Raw genomic sequence first — 19,785 nt, forward strand, 5'->3', positions numbered from 1 at the left:
TTACCCTAATTCGTTTTAACCTGTGAAAACTTGAATTAAACCCGAGCTATTATTCACCCGACCCGAATGTAACCCGACCTGTTATTAACCCGACCCAAACCCGATAAGAAGTATGACTCGATGACGTGACCCGACTCAAGCATGACTCAATCCAAACCCGACCCACATAGGTTATGGAATTAATCCGAGTTGACCCGACCCACTCTTACCTGACCCAAACCCGACCTGTTTGCCCGAATTGACAGCTCTACATCCAGCATTGCCAGTGCTTGCCTGTAAATCCTATCTTAGTGAACCAATAATAATTCTTGCATGCGTGGCATGTACAATTAACAGTGTCAGACCTTCTTGTCAATTGATCCTATCTTAATTTCCTTAACATCATAGATTAACTTATACATGGAAACATATCATATCTCTAGTGATTCATCCAACAGACCTTGTAGGTATGTCCAGCATTGCCAGTCCTTACCTGTAAATCCAATCGTAGTGAACCAATAATATTTCTTGCATGCGTGGCATGTACAATTAACAGTGTCAGACCTTCCTGTCAATCCTATCTTAATTTCCTCAGCATAATAGGTTAACTTATACATGGAAACATATCATATCTCTAGTGATTCATCCAACAAACCTCAATAATTATTTTTTCTTAATGTGTAATATCAAACTCCTATTAATAGGTCTTGATCCAACACAACCATTCTCATTACTCTTTATTCCATTAACCAAAACACAAACCAATTCTTGAAACCACAGGCTTCCTCGAAAGTTCAAATTCTGTTAAATTTCCAGTTTCAATGGTCACTTTGGCCGAAGAGTATTGGTTAGAAAGAAAGAAGGAAAAAAAAAAGAAACCAATTTCATAGAGAATGACATTCGTCTTCACCAACATTGCATTAGCAATTTACCAAGTTTGTTTTTCTCCTTTCTTAAATATTTCAATTATAACAATATAACTAGTATAGCACACGTGTAATTACACATCGTATTAAAATTTTAAAAACCCATTTGCATAAATCAATATGCTAAACAATGATCCGTTCCTTTTTAAATGTACAAATCTATGTCATCACGATCACACGTTTCCTCTAATTATCATATGTTACTATAAGTCAACATGTATGCAAACTAATACATATCATACGATTAAAAGACTGACTAGAGTTTCTTGTGTTACAGATATTATAATCTCATGGCTATGAGATTAGAATTGAGGGCTAAGGCTATATATTTTGTTATGGTCATCAACCTCTTTGTAACCTTTCTTCCTACAACGCTTAGCATAATACTCAAAAGCGGAAAGAAGCGACTACTTGCAGATGATTTTGATGATCAAATGAATGAAAATTACACTTCTTCAATTCAAGGGAAGTTTGCACAGCCAGATTCCTTTCATTCAATTCATAGCCTAAATGGGAAAAATGTGTCTTAGTGTAATAGCCTATTATACCAAGTTAATTTTACCCTCTAGTGACTATGTTAGCTTTTGTTTGATATTTTCTGCTTCCTTAGCTAACTGACGACCTAAATATGTATTGTTGTGTGTTCACCTCCCATTCATTATGCTAGTCTTTGTTTTAAGTTGTCTCTTCCTTTGCTAATTAGCCACCTAAAAAAGTAAGGTTGGATGTTTGGATTTATACATTCAAGAGTTTGGGTTTAAAGAGTATTTCATCCGTATTTTATTACTTGCTTTATGTTTTTGGTACCTATGACGATATCAATTTTTTTTATCAATAATATTTTAAGTTATCAATAAGTATAAATTATGACAATTTAAAATTAATAATCTATTTATTGAGATGATTCCAACAAGTACTCACAAAGCTATACTCCCTCCGTCCCTAAATTATATTTCTGTTTTCCTCTATTATGTGAGGAACAAAAGCTAGATATAGGAATGTAATTTGGGGACGGGGGGAGTATTATTTTTTATACTTCCTCCGTTACATATTATTTGCAACGATTTGACATAAAGTAGAGAGGAAAAATGTCTAATCGTTGCAAATAATATGTAACGGAGGTAGTATATAAATCACAAACATTAGTCAAAATAGATTAAATGAATATTGTAAAAAAAAAATGCAAATTAAATACGGAGGGAGTATGACATTACGGAGTAACTTTGAAAACAGATCGGAATTGATAGGGCAAAGCCTGTTAGGACTCAACCAAAATGTTGGTTAGCACATTGTTAGCACAAGTGCATATTTGAAGTGCTAATAAGTAACATTATTAGCAAATTTAGCATCAGCCCATTGTTAGCACAAGTGCATCCTGATGAATGATAAAAGAAGATTTTCACCAACACCAACCTAGGATTACCCATACGACGCCTAAGGCTTATTGTGTTAAGGAATAAACCTCTGAAAATATAAACCAACATTTCTTAATGAATAGTCTACCTAGTACCTTTGTTTTTATTCGATTAATAATCCTACTTTGTATGTATTTACTATGTCAGTTAGTTTCAAAATCTATTATTACGTTGTTATTACATGTCACACGGACAAATCAACATATTGTGATTTTTCATTAGTTATGTGTTCTCTTATTTTGCGAAAAAGTTAGATACATAATACCTCAATACTACGTATTTCATTTGACTTTTTATGTTTAAAGTTGATTAATCATAACAACCCGCAACTGAGAAAATAATAAGTCCGAATAGCAATAATAGCTGCATTAGCTACATCAAGACTTTTATCAAAGCTTATTGAGAACAAATAACTTGTGTTAATGCATTGCATGTACTACTATCCGTCTATCTATGACTAGTTTTATATTGTAGCTTATGGAGTATAAAAAGCTCTAATAAACTACTAACCCATTAAATGATTTAAATCTAGTGGAGTACATCAATCTTAGAAGTGTTCCTGCTTTTCCTTGTTTCTCTCCGGTTCATCAGGCACATCAATTTTCTCCAAACTCAGAAGTTAATAAAACAACTTTCTTCTAATCAGTATAATAATCATATTCTATTACAGCTAAATTATTAATTTAATTCATAATTGTACTAAAAACACTAAACTCAATGCATAATTTTGCTTAAAATTTTCCACTACCCATAACCAACAGCCCAAAAGAGGGAAATATAAGAATCAAAGGCCCAAAACTCAAAGTCTAAAAAGACAAGCTTTTTATTTTCATTTTTAATACGAGTACTTGTATTAGAGCTCCAAATTCAATAAATAAAAGTCAATTCACATGAAAAAGGAGCTTTCATGGTTTTTTTTTTTTCATGCACATTTCTAAAATGCAAAAGCTTTCCCGAATTCCCAAAATTACCACTTCAGTTGCTACTACTAGTCTACTACAGAAATTCCTACAATGTTAATGTACGTTATCCACCGTACTAGTCACGGCGTATGAACATTTGTCCCCTTGATTTTTCAACCTTCTAACTCGTTAATTTCCATCATTCTTCCTAATGATATAATTTACCACTAATAAATATAATAGTCTTGTAGGTTAGACAAGAGGAAATCACATTACATATAACTGATATAAGAAATCCTAATAAGTCACATTATGGAATCAGTAGTGACCAAGGCGCTTAACATTAATTTCGCTCTTGACAAGTATTGTTGATGGTAGCACGAGTAGAATCCGTGTGACATTCTTTCTTACTAGTACTTGTTTGAGTTTTTGGTTTCCTCGGTATGCATTTTGCTCTAACTCCTTCCACTTCTTTTTCCTCCAACTTCATATGCACACTCCTATAGAATAAAACAAATCCAATTGTTACAATCAATTATAGTGTTTTGATCATACCAAAAGAATTAAGAAAACAATCAAACCTCAACACATGTAGCGTTTTGGGTGTTCAAGACGAGTTATTATATACTTCGTATATTATAATCGCATGCACAAGCACGATTTTAATCACACATATCATAGTGAAATATGTAGAAAGATCAAGACTCCTATTTTCCATGTGAATGCACAAAGGCGAAAGAAACAGGACGTATAAGAGTTCACACTCGAAAGAGATGTCGGCTAACATAGCATGTGACAAGCGGCCAACATGACCCCTTGATTTGTTCCTAGTTACTCTACTCTAACCTAAATGCTAATAATCTGGATTTCTGAACTAAATCTTCACCTTCGCTTTCACAATTTTACCACCTTTGACAATCAGTCAATTGATGACAATTACAAACCTCATTTTCCAACAACTGGTACTTTCATAATATATAATCTATATTGAATATTGTTGTGGTCCAATACAATTATATAACTGCAATGTAACATTGTTTTTTTTTTGGTCTGAGAACGCATGCATATGCTCCAATGCTGGCACATGCTGCTGTAGTTCTTATTACAATAGATCCATAAAAATCTTTGTTTTTTTTTTTTTTGGTTAGTACTCCGTAATGAATGCAAGCTAAGTGTGTGCAAGTGTAACATGTCTAACCCAAGGTGAGGTTCAGGGTTCGAACCTCGGCCACTAGGAAAACGGCAAGAGTTTTATTAACTCTGCTATCCTAAACAATCATTTAGGGAGGAGCGAAATGAGGCTAATAACACGGAACATACATAAGATAATGCAAAATTGAATGATGGAAAATGTAGTATGAGTAAAGAAATCAATGATATGTCTGAAAAAACATATACTACGAGTAAAATAAAAGCAGGGATCAGAACACAGAAAGATGATATCATAAAAAAATGAATAATGACATTTGAATAAATACTACAGTCCTTGAATAATGAATATGATCTAGATCAGCAGGAATCTTGCAAAAAAGATAGTACGGGTACTACCTAATTACTGGCCTCAGGTTAACGCTATATCATAGCCTTTGAAGTAGAAGGGGTAGGGGCCTTTACTTGCAAGTAACTTATACAACTCACTCTAAAATATTTGTCTTCACCATCACATTTTTTAAAATTTTACGCTTATCATCTTGTGTAACTCTACTTGCTTGCAATTTATCACAAAACCACGATTTGTTACTGTCTAACACATTCGAAAAATCTATTGCGTGAAATTATGAGTCGTACACAACTTTATCTTAAACATATTATTATGGTTATTATTTGTCTTTTCAGAGTGAAAAGATGGTGAACAAAATTATTACGAGTAATCATACAGTAACGTAGTTAAAGTTATCATTATCAAAAGTAAAACTATTACTGCGGGTATCATATTATCATATTGTAATTGTCATTCAACTAAAGTACTAAACAATCTAAAACTTATTCTAATCATACAAGTTATAAGCACCTAAGCAAGAAGAATTGTTCAAAAATACTCTCATTATACTGGAGTACAAATCTACAATGCATAAAAGAGAGAGAATGGGTAATAATAATATCAGTCTATCATAAATTTACCGAAACTCTAGCTGCAACAAGATCAGAAGACAGAAATCAGCCCAATAATTAAAAAAAAAAATGTACGTATGGCTTATTCTCTACAAAAAAAGAATCGTAACAAGGGTAAAATTCAAACGTCATATGAACTTACTCTAAATTAGACCACTGAACATTCACACAGTAGATAAACCAAACGTACACTTCATACCCAAACTTACTACTGTAACAAAATTAAAACACCCATCAAATAACAGAATTAAATTAAGAATGTTTACCTATCAGCATTGTAAGAAGAAGATCGTTTAAGCATAGTAGGAAGCTCTTGTTTCTTACTCGTAGTCTCGATTAAACTCCCGCTAAAATACTCTTTATCTTCCAACGCCATTTTCGCAAACTTACTACTCACATTATTCTCCATCTCCACCATCATCATCTCATTACCCCCGTCCTCGACTAATGTGCCACGTGGTACCCTCGTCTTATAATGAGACACCAATGAAAACCCGTTGTCTTTCACCGCGACCGCCCCGCAGTCTTTAAACGATATCGATCCACATGAAATCAAGCTCATCAAAACAGTAGACGCTTTCATTCTGCCACTTGGACAACTCCCAATCGTCTGATTATTACTATGATCACCTTGATTAGCAGCTTGTAATGAAGCTGATGACGACGATGATGAACCTAGTAATAATCTACCGTCAGCTTTCATCAACAACTCTAATGTCTCCGGACTTGAATCCGACGGTGGTGGTGAAATCTCATCCCTACTCAACTCCGTACTCTGTTGTATTTCCTCGGCTTTTTCTTCCTCGGGTTCTTCCTTTATAACGACCGCCTTCCGACGACGTCGTTTCTCGTCAGTCTGAGTTGACGCGTCAGCCGCTGCTTTTCCGGCGAACTCGTGGGTTGACTCAGTCTTATACACTTTGTACTCGTGCAAGTCAATCGCTCCCCAAGACTGATTCCGCCGGCGATTCCTCACCGCCGGAAAATCAGAATCTCCGGCTGCCGGAGTATTCTTCGCGCTTGAAGATGACGACGTCGTTTCAGATGATTTGGATGCAGTCGGCGAAGAAATTGTATTTTCGACTAGAATCTCGGAACCTTTGAGAACATACTCTCCTCCGTGAACTGGATGTATGAAATCATTCTCCGCCAAATCATGCCATACATATCCACTTTTGTAGCTCCTAAAAAATCAATCAAAATATCAACATTAAATTTTAATTAATCAACAAATTAATTGTTATTAATTAAAGTACGATTAATTAAATAATTAATTACCGTTTGGAGGACCAGGAGTAGCGAGAAGGCATGGATTTACCACGAAGAAGATAAAGGCGATGAATGACGTCACTGAGAAAAAGACCATGAGAAGAAGAGAGAGGAACCTCCATGAAATGAGGATGTTCAAGCTGACCATTTCTGGAAAGATAATAAACTACTGGAACTACACTTGCTTTTTTCAGCTGATTTTGTTGATCATTTATGTAATCTTCTTGTTTTTCTTTGATTTTCTGGAGATGAAGTTGCTCGCTTCTTCCTCTGCTCAATGTTACCGCCATTGATGAGGAATTACAGAAGCTTTAAATTAAAATGATGGGTTTTCTTTTTCTCTTTTTTTTTTTTTGGGAGAAAATGGAGAAATGGAGGGAGGTTTGGTTTGGGGGAGTGAAGAGGGGATTCAAAATAAGAAGGGGGAGAAATGAGGAGAGAGAAAGGGGGAAATATAATGAGACAAGAGGAAGAAAACAAAGGTGGAATTTGTTTAAAATTCAGTACTAATTTGGCAGAGTTTATAGTCAGAGGTTTTTGCTCTAATACAAGTAATTCTTGTTTTGTATTTATTCATTTTTTTCAACTTATGGTTGAATTGAATTCATAGAATATAAGATGAGATTTTTAAAAATAATAATAATAAGGTTAGTTTGGTGGTCTCATTTTTATGGATCATGGTTTATGAAAGGGATTTATATTTAAATGAAATTGGTTAATCTTATAATAAATTTATTTAAGTGGTGTTTAGTGCAATGACTTTGCATGTGAATGCTAAGATACAAGAAGTGACTTTGTATGTTTAAGAAAGTTAAGATGTAATTAGTCAATTGATAATGATGGATTAATAAATGTATTCAAAGGATTGTATTGTAGTAAGTAACATGGGAGTGATTTTTGTAAGTTGATTGTAATTTAAAGCACTAAGGGTCTGTCCTATTCAACGTATTTTCAATTCAGTTCTTAATTTTCTTCACTTATAAAATATTTAGTTCAATTCAGCTTAATTCGGTAAATCAGAACAGACCCTAATTTCTCTTATCGACAGTAAATTGTTAATTTTATAACATTTGACATTAGATCAAGCAAACATAAGGGTAATAAATACACTAAAAAAGTATTACAATGATCCTTGAACATGTTAGCTTACCCAAATGATTTGAGTTTGCAGGTCTCCTCGATTAATCATATAATTTTATGGTTTAATTAATTAACTTCATAATACATAACTTCATCATATAATAATATTGTAAATCAAGCTATACTTATTAATAATATGGTTTTTTTTTTTGTTACCACATCACTTCTTCATTTTAAGTGCTAATTATTGACACAATACTTTGAAAATATTACAGTACACAAAGTATAATACTACTTTATAGAATTTTAGTACTTCGTAACTCAATATAAAATTATGCTGCATTTATAAATTTAACTACTAAGGGTCTGTTCTCATTGAGTGAACTCAGCTGAACTGAATTGAACTGAACTGAGCTGAGCTGAAATGAATATTTTATAAGAGAAGGAAATTAGGAGAGGAGCTGAACTGAACTGAACTAAACTAAACTGAACTGAGATGAGCTGAACTGAACTGAACTGAACTGAACTGAATTGAATTTCAACGTAAGAGAACAGACCCTAATACAACAATCGGTCAAATTCAATGATCAATGTTTAATCTCAAATATCAATTGCAACCACTTTGTATCCTCATAAATGTATAACTAAACTACAACCATTGTAATATGTTGACTGTACTTAACATCAATCAATGAAGAAAATCTTTATCGAGGACCTCATCTCCCCATTTCAAACAATTAATAGACCAAAATTTAAAAAATTTCCAATTGAAAACAAGACCTAGACTTATAATTTCCAAATGAATAGGCCAACTCATCTTGTTAGGGAGTACTCTATTTTGAAAATAACTTTGAATTAGAATACAAGTAATATTTATTAGGTCTCTCTTCACATTGATCTTAGTTTTGCAACTTCTAATTAATAAGGAGTACCCAGCAATTTTGAAAATAATGGTTAAATTCTTCTTTCTTTCAATTAACATCAAAGAAGACTTTGCTGCAAAAAATTAAATTAAATTGAAAGTCAAAATTTTCGTTTTCATTAATACGTGTTGTAACTATTGTAAGTAGAATTTTTGAATGTGCATTGTTCTATAATGTTGCATACTCAGGTGAATATACTTCTCTTCTTAAACCATGTTTTTTTGAGTTAAATTGAACTAACTTGAAGTAAAATAATATTGTAAATAAAATGAACTTAACTGAAAATAAATCTAAAAAATAGAGCTTTTTAATTAGTTTAAATACATTATACATAGTACGGGGTACAACATTACAATCAATATTATGTGTGAACAACAAGCACATGTATAGACTATAGACTACGCCGTTGTACAGTTGTACTACATACTCTCAAGGTCTCTAAAATTACAGTAATAGGGCTGCTCATAAATTAATCACTTCTTTTGAGTTTTGACCAATCATTTTATTAAAAAGCCACTTTTCCTAATTTTGTTTATGTGCAACATAGAAGAAAATATACCACATAGTACCTCGAAATACTAAAGTCATAATAAGCTGGAAAAAAAAAACACAAAACCCTACTTAAAAAGTTAATTAAATTTGTCTTAAGATAGATAGAGAAAAAGTGAGAATCTACAGCAAAGAGTTTGATTTCACATTAAGAATTCAAACAAGGTTTACTAAAAATAAATAAAAATAGAAAAAGCGTTGACTAAATATAGTACTAGGACTAGTAGTGGTCTGTATAGTACAGTAGCATTTGGTTTAAACTTGACTGCCACCTAACCATTGACTCAAGTCGCTACTTGCGATGAATGCGCTGCTCAACGTCTCACCAAACCCCAACAAAATTAAATAAATATAAAATGGACTTGACATGTCATCAGTCCAGCTAATACAAGGCCCTGGCCCACAAAGACACGTGTTAGAGGTTGCGTTGACTGCCATCCATAAAATTCAACATTAAGATATAAAATGAATGATTGTTGATTGATGAGACAACGTCATCATACGGCCTTGACGTGATCAGGATTCTATAATCAACTGCACCATATCATATCATATCATATCTTAGGCGTAAGAATCTATCTTTGAGACTTTGAGATACCCATACTCATCCCTCTCTTCACTTTCATTGTTCAATTCAAGTTTTTCTTACAAAAATTTGAGACATGAACGGAGGTACTTGAAAGATTTCAAACTAGAAAATGATTACTACTTATAATATTATCTCCGTTACATATTATTTGCAACGATTTGACATAAAGTAGAGAGAAAAAATGTTTAATTGTTGCAAATAATATGTAACAGAAGTAGTATGATTTTGTGCATAGAGCATACGTGCATATTTGAAACGCTATCATAGGTTGTATCGAACATCATACTTTTTAAAATATTTCAAAGTATTAAAAATAGGGTATTTTCATTTTTACCACCTTCAAATAATGACTTTGTCGAATTTACCACCTCCAAAAAAAAAACATTTACTTTACCACCTCATAAAAAAATTAAACATCAGTTTTACCACCTCATCTGAGCTTAGGTGACGGAAAACGCTTGTGGGGCCCAATTAACTGTCACTTCCCTCCAATTTAATTCTTTTAAAATCGATTTCCCTCTGTCTCCTCCTTTTCTCACCTTCCACCTTCCATAATCAATGTCTCACCAAATTTCTCACTTCCTCATCAATTTTCGTCTCTCTCTCCTTTGATTTTTCTTGATTCTCACTGTAACTGCTTCTCTCTCCTTTGATTTTTCTCTTTCTCTCTGTAAAAACTGAAACCCTAGATCAATTTGGGTGGTTGAAATCGAGCTGGAACCACAAAATTGCAACACATCAGCTTCTCTTGTCATCTTCCACAGGGTGAGGGGACCAAAAGCTTGGTAATTTGCTGACAGAAATCGAGATTCCTGACTACAAGAGGTACTTTAAACCCTTTATTAGTACATTTCGTTGGATTTATGGTTGTCAATTGGGGTAAAGTATACTTTTTTTGGGAATCTGTGAATTAAAGTATTATAAACCCTAATTATGCGAATCTTTGACTGAATTAGAGTGTGCATTTGTTAAATAATTAGTTAATTAGATTTACTTGTATACTGTTAATTTAGTGCATAGTCAATGTGAATTGCTTTTACTTGCTGTAATTGGTGAATTGGTTGTTGTTGTTTACTGTAATTACTGAAATTGGTTATTGTTGTGTGTGCTTTTGTTGGTGTTGTTACAGAATGGACACAGTGGACTTAAAAATTACAGTAGGGGGTGCCTTTATACCTTCTTTAGCTGGTAAAAATAGGAGGGTGTTAACTTGGGATGGTGGGTGGGTTTATTGGATGAGAAAAGTGGAAAAAAATAAGATAGATGTACACTTTTTGAGACAAGCAGCTATACATGGGTTTGTGTATGTGAATGTGAAGGTTCCTAGGGGGTTTAGTTGCTGGTATAAACAAAAGGGCAAGTCTTGGGTGAATGGTAAAAGGGAGCTTGTTGATGGTGAGATGAATGGTTTCCTAGAGTCTGTGAACAAAGAGGGGGCATGTGAGATGTATGTTACCAGTCATGAGCCAATTGAAGGGACTAACAAAACACCCTTCAAATGTATAGCTGGGAATGAGCTAACCCCTGCACAAAGGAAGGAACTGAAAAAGAGGTTTGGTGGGCCTAAAGTATATAAACCCAGCCCAGAACTTAGTAAGCCCACTGAAGAGGAGCCATTTAGGAGAAGCCCTAGGTTAAAAGGCATTGTTATACATGACAGAGAGGCTGAGGAGAGGCTTCCTAGGGCAGAGAAAGTGAATGCTAATACACATAAAGGGAAGGGTAAACTCACTGCTGCAGATAAGGGTAAGGCTAAGGTTGGGGATGAGACTGGAAATTTTGCTAATTTAGTGAGAAAAATAAAAGAAAGAGTGAGGAGCTTAAGGGATGACAGTGATGTGTTTAGTGGTGAGGATGGTGATACATAGTCTTCTGATTCTGAGTTGAGTGATTTTGAGTTAGAAGTTGATGAGGGAGAGGAGGACTTATACTCTGATGATGATGAACAGTGGTTGAAGAAAAATTTAGACCATATTAACAGTGAGGTGAAAGGCAGTTTGAGGGGAGTTACTGAAGGAGGGGATCAAAGTGATGATGAGGACACAGGGTTTGACATAGAAAGAAATCTACAGAAAATTGAAGTGAGGGTTGAAGAGGAGGCAGCTTGTGATTCTGATGAGCTAAAGAGTGTGGAAGGTGATTCAGATGATGATCAGGGTAGTGTTACTTGGTTTAACCCTGAGACAGACTTTGAAAGGGCTATCAAATTTGTAGTTGGTCAAAGGTTCAGTGATGTGCAAACAATGAGAAAAGCTTTGAGACAACATGCAATTGAAAATAGGTATGAGTATTACCTTCTTCACAATGATTCAAAGAGGCTAACAACATATTGCAAAAGGAAATGCAAGTGTGTGTATAACAAGAACAATTGTAGGATAGTGAAGTGTACATGTAGTAAGGGTGTTAGGTGTAGGTTCAAGTTTTATGCAACAAGGCTTGTGAAATCAGAGGCTTGGCAAATTAAGACACTAAGGCTGAAGCATAGGTGTGTTAGGAGTAAAATGAACAACAAGGTGATAGCAGAGTTCCTTGCTGACAGGTACTTGGAGGAGTTCAGGGGCAACCCCAGATGGAAGATTAAACAGATTCAGGACAGGGCCTTGAATGACTTGGGGATCAAAATTACATACTCCAAGGCTTGGTTGGCTAGAAGCAGGGCAAAGCTTATAATATATGGCTCTTCATCAGAGCAATACTCAAAGGTTTGGGACTATGGGAAGGCACTGCTGAAATGGAACCCAGGGAGTGAGTTCAAATTGAAAGACCAATTTTTATGAGGATGTTTGTGTGCTTAGCTGCACTTAGGGATGGATTCATTTCTGGTTGCAGACCAGTAATTGGGGTGGATGGGTGCCATCTAAAAGGGGCATACCCTGGGCAGATCTTGGTTGCAGTTGGAAAAGATGGCAATAATGCCATCTTCCCAATTGCTTGGGCAACTGCAGAGATTGAGAACAAGGACAGCTGGTGCTGGTTTCTGGAGAGCTTGCTCAAGGCACTTTGTGTGTATGACCAAGGAGATGGCTTGACTTTTATGTCTGACAGACAGAAAGTAAGTGGGTTGTGTTTGTGTTTAAATTACTTTGCTTTATTTGAATTTTCTGTACACTAACTTGTTAGTTTTGCCTTGTGTGTAGGGTCTCATAGAAGCATTTGCAGATGTGGCCCCCAAGCTGAGCTCAGATTTTGTGTGAGGCATATTTGGTCAAATTTCAAACTGAAATTTCATGGTGCAACTTTCAAGGAATTGTTCTGGGCTGCTGCTAGGGCAAGCACTCTGGTAAGCTTCTATTTAGGTTCTTTTATGTCAGTTTTATGGTGAACTATAATGTATGCTAGGAACATTTAGTTTTGCACATATTTGCATGTCTTTCTATTTTGTGAAAACTGTATGTCATGTGTCTATGTTGTGTTGAATGGTTGTCATGTGTGTGGTTGTATCAGTTTGAGTTTGAAGTTGCTATGGAAAGTATCAATTTTTTGGATGAAGAAGCATACCAGTGGCTGTCAAACATTGACCCCCAGCATTGGTCAAGGCATGCTTTCTCTACAAACTGCAAGTCTAACATGTTGTTAAACAACATGTGTGAGACATTTAATGCAGTGATTAGAGATGCCAGAGACAAGCCTATTCTAACTCAAATGGAATGGCTTAGAAGATATATGATGAAGAGGAGTAATGACAAATGGGAGGCAGCAAAGTCTTGGGAAGGTTTACTAACCCCATTTGTCAACAAAGTCTTTGATGGGTTGGAGAAGTATGCCATGACATGTGAGGTTACAGCTTCAAGGGATGAAATTTATGAGGTGAAATACAAGGATGATCAGTGCATTGTGAATCTGCAAGAGAGAAAATGCACTTGTTATAGATGGGAGTTGACAGGAATACCTTGTGTCCATGCATTTGCTTGCATAATGGACAAAAGGGATGATCCTGAGTTGTATGTGCACCCACATTACTATAGGGTGACATACTTGGCTGCATATGAGAACCCAATACAGCCAATGCCTGGCCCTAAGAATTGGGAAAAGGTCAAGCTCAGACAGCCTTTGCCACCTATGCTGAAAGTGCAACCAGGAAGACATAAGGCAAAAAAGAGAAAGCTTGAACCAGGGGAGGGCACTTCTGCAGCACCTGAGGGCAAGAAGCCAAAGGTGAAGAAACAATGCAAGAACTGTGGTGGGTTTGGCCACTTTGCCAAAATATGCAAGGCTGAAGCAGCACCAGAACAGCCTAACCCACCTGCAACAAATCCAAAGGGTGGGAGGCCACAGATGCAGACTCCTTGGCTTAAGGAACAAAGAAAGAAAAGTGAAGAGAAAGCAGCAAGACAAGTATTTTGTGTATTTTGTGACTTGAGTGTATTTAGTGGCTTTGTTTCTGAGTCTTGTCATACTGTGATTGCAGGTTGCACTGAAGTTGCCACAATATCAGCCTCCAACAACAGCACAGGCTGGGTCAAGTAATGCTGCACCTGCAACTGCTGTGTCAAGCCAGCCTGCAACAAGAACAGAGCCTTTGCCAACTCAGCCTGTTACCAGGAGCAACAGGAGCCTGAGTCAGCCCACAAGAGTGCCAACAACTACTCCTCCCAAAGTCAAAATACAGACCAGGTCCAAGCTTCATGTAATGACAAGCAAGAAGGACAAGGATCTCAATCAACTGTGACCCTAGGTCTACTCATTAGTATTTTGTAATAGACAGCCAAGTTTATTTGGTAGTTGAACAATGATAGTTGAACAATGATTTTGCACAAAGGTGCCTTAACTTTTGTCTCAGCCAATGTAAAACAATTAAAAACATTGTGTTGCAAGTACTAATACGAAATGTGATATGTTTCTACCAAAAAGTTCCATTTCTCATTGATTTTGTTAAAAGTAGTACAAGAAATGTCATCCCAACATCCACACATAATAATTCAACAAAACACAACATAAGTTGGGGATTTTTTTTGTTTCTAAGCATTCCTAAATGAACCTAAGATCTAAAATACATAGCCAGTACCAAACCAAAACAACAAAACACAACAATAGCATGTACTGTGAGCATTTTCTTTGTTGTTGCATTGCTGCCATGCACTTCCTTGATCATCTTCTTCCTGTCTGAGTTAAGAGCTTTGCATTTCATCTTCAAGCTGTCAATCTCATTGAGCAAGCACCTCCTTTGTCCACTAACATCATCAACTTCCCTCTTCATGTCATTCAACTCTCCCTTCATTAGTTTCTTGTCCAGCAGCAAGTTGTTAATCACCTCTGTTTGCCAAGGTGTTCCATCTGGTTGATCCACCCACTCAAAAGCTTTACACCCCCTTGACTCAGTCACAGGATCATAGAATTTGCAGGTCCTAAACTTGTGTCCTGGGTTCTCCCTAGTCCAAGCAGTCAGCCTAGACATTGGAAATCCACATTGGCATTTTTTCTCCTTTGAGGGTGACATGCTAACTGAAGACATTCCCTTCTGAAATTCAGTAAGAACAAGAATGAAATTAATTGTATTTGAACACAATCACCATAATATAACCCTAATTTCAGTAGCCAATTCACATAACAAAAACCCCTAATCCAATTTAATCTTACATGAACCCTAAGTATTTTAATTGAAATTGGGGTTTAATTGACCTCACAAAACGCCCAATTTCAATTACTCTTAGCAAATGCAACATAATCACGCAACGAATTGCCAAAAAATTACAACAAAAATCACGAAAATTGCTAGAGAATTAACGACAATGGCTTACCTTTTTGATGCTTGTTGTCGAGGAGTTCAATTGATTGTTTGATAATTAGAGGGTTTGGGATTGTTAAGGTTGCCCAAAAATACTGATTTGTGAAGAAAATCGCAAAAATTAATCTCCAATCTGCAAGAATTTGGTGTACAAATGAAGAACTAGGTTTAAATAAAAGGGAAATCGAGAGAAATTTGGGAAAAAATCAAAAACTAGCCGTTATGCTGGGCCCCACAAGCGTTTTCCGTCACCTGAGCTCAGATGAGGTGGTAAAACTGATGTTTAATTTTTTTTATGAGGTGGTAAAGTAAATGTTTTTTTTTTTGAGGTGGTAAATTCGACAAAGTCATTATTTGAAGGTGGTAAAAATGAAAATTTCCTTAAAAATATACATCCAATAATACGGAATACGAATTCTAGTTCTTTCACCTATATCACAATCTCCAACTAATGTGTTATCCTTGGCCTCTTCTCTACCTCTTTCTTATAATTCTTGTGAGAGAGACATTGTATGAAGCACCTAATTATATGTGAGCCTTTATAAAGGAAAGTGTTGTTAATTAATTTTACATTCAAATCAGTCAATCTCATCCATATATTGTTAAAATTTGTATTACATTAACTTAGTACCGTATTTTAAAAAGTGTTGTTTATCTTTTACTGTGTATATAACAATTTTAGAAGTATCTCGTATTCTCATGCATTAATATAAATACAATCTAGTGTAAAACTTTTTTTGGTAAAAAGTCAAACTAACTCTAATAAGTCAAACAAATTGATTATGAGATATATGAATTTAGAGGGTTTTAAAGTTTAGATTTTAATGTGCCAATTCCAATTAATTAAATAACAAGAAAATGACAATACTTTGTAAGAGCAATATAATACATGGTTCACATTGCCATCAATATACACACATACTTCTTAAATATACTACTCGTAGATAAATAAAGATAAGTGAAAATTCAGAACATTATAACTGGTTATCTTCTAGTGAAACACTAAATTGTTATGAATCAATGGCTTGACTCTTGATCTATCACGCATAGGACATCCTTTTCGTATAGTAATAATCAAAGGTTAATAAATGGGACCAATATAATGTTTATAGGGTCCATTTTATTATTTGTACATATAAATCCAAAGTTGTCAAAGATTTGGGAGTGTTTGGAGATATGTGTAGCATGGGATTTAATTCATTCATGCAGATCATTTATAGGGTGGACAGTCCAATTTATCGGCGGAATTTTGAATAGTCGACCTTAGTCTTGACGGCGTCGCATATGCATGATATCAAAGAGAAATTCTTTGTGATTATATAATTCAATTCCATGTTAGAAGCAGGAACCTTGGTTGATTTATTCCAATTACCCGAATTGTCCTCAATCATATAAAATGGAGGGACTAGATTCAAACTTGTTTACGTGAGAGTAAAAGATAACTCAAGCGGTTAAAAATTCTTTCTCGATTCCACGGGATCCTAAGATCATCATTCGTCCTTGTGGCTCTTCAAACACCCATAAAAAAAAAAAATTTACTGTTAATTTTATTATGTTAAATTCATAATGTAGTCGCCAAGCTGTAACTCTCGAGTCCTACGTATACAATAAAGTCATATTGACTCTACTGTCTAAAATTCATCCGTGAACAATATTTTAAAACTAATATCTCATCGACTATCACTCCATAATCCATACTCCATATAATGATATCAGTCCTTAGCAAACTAAAAAAACACAACACTTAAATGGCACATAATTATATTCTGATGGCCCAGTGGCCAGTAGCATGCATCACTTTTTCAAATATAGGAAAGACAAGGACTGTAGTGATATTCTAAAATAGACAAAAATTACATTCAAGTATTGTTTTCTCAATTAACAGGTAGTCCATTAACACAATTACTCAATTAGTTACAACACTTACAGTACTAGTAATAATTGTTTGATACTCATTCATGGAACCTACTCGTAGAGAGGAAGGCAGAGCAAGACTACATGATAAGTTACTATGCAACAATTCGCTTAGAAAGCGGGAAGTTTTACATCATGGAATTGAATGTGATACTTCTTTTGTTTAACCAAACAATCGGCTTCTTAGAAAGTTAGAACTTACACGAAATCGAGCCTACTTACAGGTTAGAAATAAACCATAACAAGCTATGATCTTTCACTAACCACACATAGGAAATCAATCATTAATCACAATTGCCTAGAAATAACCCAAATTAGAATCTTGAATAATGGAGAATTCAGTAGTTCCAGACAAATTTAAAATGACAAAGTAACATCCTAAAGTAGACAAACAAACAAAAAAGCACAACAATGATCAGGCAATTGATGAATTATATTTGTACCCAATAATTATACACTATCCATCTACTAAAGTTTTTTTTTTTTTTTTTTTTTGAAATTCTACAGTTACGGAATCTTGAAAATAAAAGTAGGATGGTAAAAAAAAATACTCGTAAAAGAGGGACAGTCATGTGAATAATACAAGAGTAGTCAAATCCAGGTATTAGTGCTCAAACACACCCACAATAATATTTGTTAGAGTAGTCCAATCACAGTATTAGTGTGAGGGTACACAACATCTATTTGCCAGATTATTAAGCTGATTTTCACACTTTTAAAAAGTCACATCCTACACTCTTTTACCAGAGCTTATTTTACAGTATCCCAAATAAATACTTACATTAGTATGGCGGGAAACACACAAATTCAAACAATGAGAGATAGTTATGATTTTTGAAATTGATTCCTTAGGATAAACCTAAATTAATTATGGTTTACCATTAATAAGGGGGGGGGGGGGGTATAACATTTTCGTTATAGAGTACTATTCGTCTACATCATCTCCCTTTACGGCGATAGATAGTATACTTACTAGAGAATCTTTTTATTTCAAGAAGGTAGGGTGTAATTATATGATAGACAAATAGATTAATTTGCAAAATTTGAAAACTCATACCTCAGCAAATAAAAACATTTCTCTTTACTCAAAAAATTAAAAAAAATAAAATAAAATTATATATATATAAAAAAAATTATATAAAAAAAAAACCTTTCTCAAGCAAATAAGAGAATGGGCTATAAGCTACATTGGTATTTTATATAAAAAAAAATGGGCCCAAATATTTGGATAGTGAAACCCAACAAATGTCTAAATTGATACCCGCTAACTTTTGGGCCAGCGTGGAAAAATTAATAACTAAGGAAGCCCACATCAAACACCCATTTCCAGCTAAAGTCCTACATTTGTCACTCACCCTTGAGACATTAGTCCAAGTCCAAGTCCAAGTCCAAGTCCAAGTCCAAGTAGTAGTGTCCATTACATGATATACGGACAAGATGATAGCCAATAAGGACTTGCGGAGTTCTATTACAATAAGGTAGCCATATTGCTCAAGTGAAATAGCCATTACTTAAAAATTGTGAAGTTACGCCTAATTCTTTTGAACTTTTCTCAGTTAAGGTCATTTAAAAAAAAAAAAACAATTATTGTTATTGTTAATGTAATCATTCTATATTATTTAAGGGTCTGTTCATATTTATTGAACTGAACTGAATAAAGCTAACATTAATATTTTACAAAAGAAAATTAGGAGCTGAATTGAATTGAACTAATTGGAACTAAACCAAACTGAAATGAAATGAAGCTGAAGTGAAATGTGAACAAACCCTAAGTAATAAACTAATAATAAATTCAGTTTAGCTTAGCTCAAATTATTTGTTAAGTACAATATAACTTAAACAACCTTAAAATCCAAGGGCTTTTTATTTTTTCAAAAAAAAAGACATTCTTTTTCGTATAAGCACTTTTGTTTTATACGCAAAATTTCTTGATTTTGTAAGTTATTATTCTAAATATAGGTCTTTGTAAAATATGTACTAGTATATTTTCTTTGAAGTATAGTATTTACTTATTTGTAATTTTATCACTTTACAATACAAAGTACCATATAAATATCATCAATTAGGCCTTAATTTAATGGTTATAATAATATAATAAAAATCCGTGTATAATATATAGTACTCCTTAAAAACTTGTCATTTTTGTTGCCACTATTCACACATATTGTCATCTACTAATGCCTAAAAGCACACTCAAACACACAAATTTGTCATATACAGGTGATTTACGTATATGATTTTGGTTCTCCAAAGATTTGTGGTGGAAAGGAATTGTGCCGAAAAGCAGAAAAGGTGAGTATAGTGGATTGTTGCCATATCAGGATCAAGACTGAGGATGACTTTCCAAATCCTTAATGGGTACTGATTTTTGCAAAGTTTTCCATGTTTTGCGGACAATATTT

General features: G+C 34.4%; 3 protein-coding genes across 4 annotated transcripts; 1 reads left to right on the plus strand and 2 right to left on the minus strand.

The window, feature by feature from the left end:
- Window positions 1-3,211: 3,211 nt before the first annotated feature.
- LOC110684115 (protein UPSTREAM OF FLC-like) lies at window positions 3,212-7,398 on the minus strand. 2 transcript variants are annotated; one of them, XM_021860524.1, is made up of 3 exons: window positions 6,613-7,369; window positions 5,601-6,518; window positions 3,212-3,722 (listed from the first exon to the last, which is right to left on the minus strand). In XM_021860524.1, the coding sequence occupies exons 1-3, from the start codon at window positions 6,891-6,893 to the stop codon at window positions 3,566-3,568; spliced, it is 1,356 nt and encodes a 451-aa protein (XP_021716216.1). In that variant the 5' UTR covers window positions 6,894-7,369; the 3' UTR covers window positions 3,212-3,565. The 2 variants fall into 2 exon arrangements, with proteins under 2 accessions (XP_021716216.1, XP_021716217.1); XM_021860525.1 differs by lacking the exon at window positions 3,212-3,722 and having other exon boundaries at window positions 5,597-6,518; window positions 6,613-7,398.
- Window positions 7,399-12,489: 5,091 nt separating this feature from the next.
- LOC110684460 lies at window positions 12,490-14,413 on the plus strand. The gene is made up of 4 exons (XM_021860918.1): window positions 12,490-12,796; window positions 12,882-12,932; window positions 13,189-14,079; window positions 14,153-14,413. The coding sequence occupies exons 1-4, from the start codon at window positions 12,518-12,520 to the stop codon at window positions 14,411-14,413; spliced, it is 1,482 nt and encodes a 493-aa protein (XP_021716610.1). The 5' UTR covers window positions 12,490-12,517.
- On the minus strand, window positions 14,348-15,782 carry LOC110684116. The gene is made up of 2 exons (XM_021860526.1): window positions 15,483-15,782; window positions 14,348-15,202 (listed from the first exon to the last, which is right to left on the minus strand). The coding sequence occupies exon 2, from the start codon at window positions 15,194-15,196 to the stop codon at window positions 14,723-14,725; it is 474 nt and encodes a 157-aa protein (XP_021716218.1). The 5' UTR covers window positions 15,197-15,202; window positions 15,483-15,782; the 3' UTR covers window positions 14,348-14,722.
- Between the last annotated feature and the right edge of the window lie 4,003 nt (window positions 15,783-19,785).

The sequence above is a fragment of the Chenopodium quinoa genome, unplaced genomic scaffold (assembly GCF_001683475.1).
Source record: "Chenopodium quinoa cultivar QQ74 unplaced genomic scaffold, ASM168347v1, whole genome shotgun sequence".
Lineage (NCBI taxonomy): Eukaryota > Viridiplantae > Streptophyta > Magnoliopsida > Caryophyllales > Amaranthaceae > Chenopodium > Chenopodium quinoa.

Bases quoted from the DNA above. Each gene is read 5' to 3' on its own strand.
- LOC110684115 (XM_021860524.1), bottom strand. From the start codon at position 6,893: ATGGCGGTAACATTGAGCAGAGGAAGAAGCGAGCAACTTCATCTCCAG. The intron at 6,519-6,612 runs GTAATTAATTAT...TTGATTTTTTAG, and splicing joins TACTCCTGGTCCTCCAAACG to GAGCTACAAAAGTGGATATG. The intron at 3,723-5,600 runs GTAAACATTCTT...TTTATTCTATAG, and splicing joins TCTTCTTACAATGCTGATAG to GAGTGTGCATATGAAGTTGG.
- LOC110684460 (XM_021860918.1), top strand. From the start codon at position 12,518: ATGAGGATGTTTGTGTGCTTAGCTGCACTTAGGGATGGATTCATTTCT. The intron at 12,797-12,881 runs GTAAGTGGGTTG...CCTTGTGTGTAG, and splicing joins TTATGTCTGACAGACAGAAA to GGTCTCATAGAAGCATTTGC. The intron at 12,933-13,188 runs GTGTGAGGCATA...TGGTTGTATCAG, and splicing joins CCAAGCTGAGCTCAGATTTT to TTTGAGTTTGAAGTTGCTAT.
- LOC110684116 (XM_021860526.1), bottom strand. From the start codon at position 15,196: ATGTCTTCAGTTAGCATGTCACCCTCAAAGGAGAAAAAATGCCAATGT.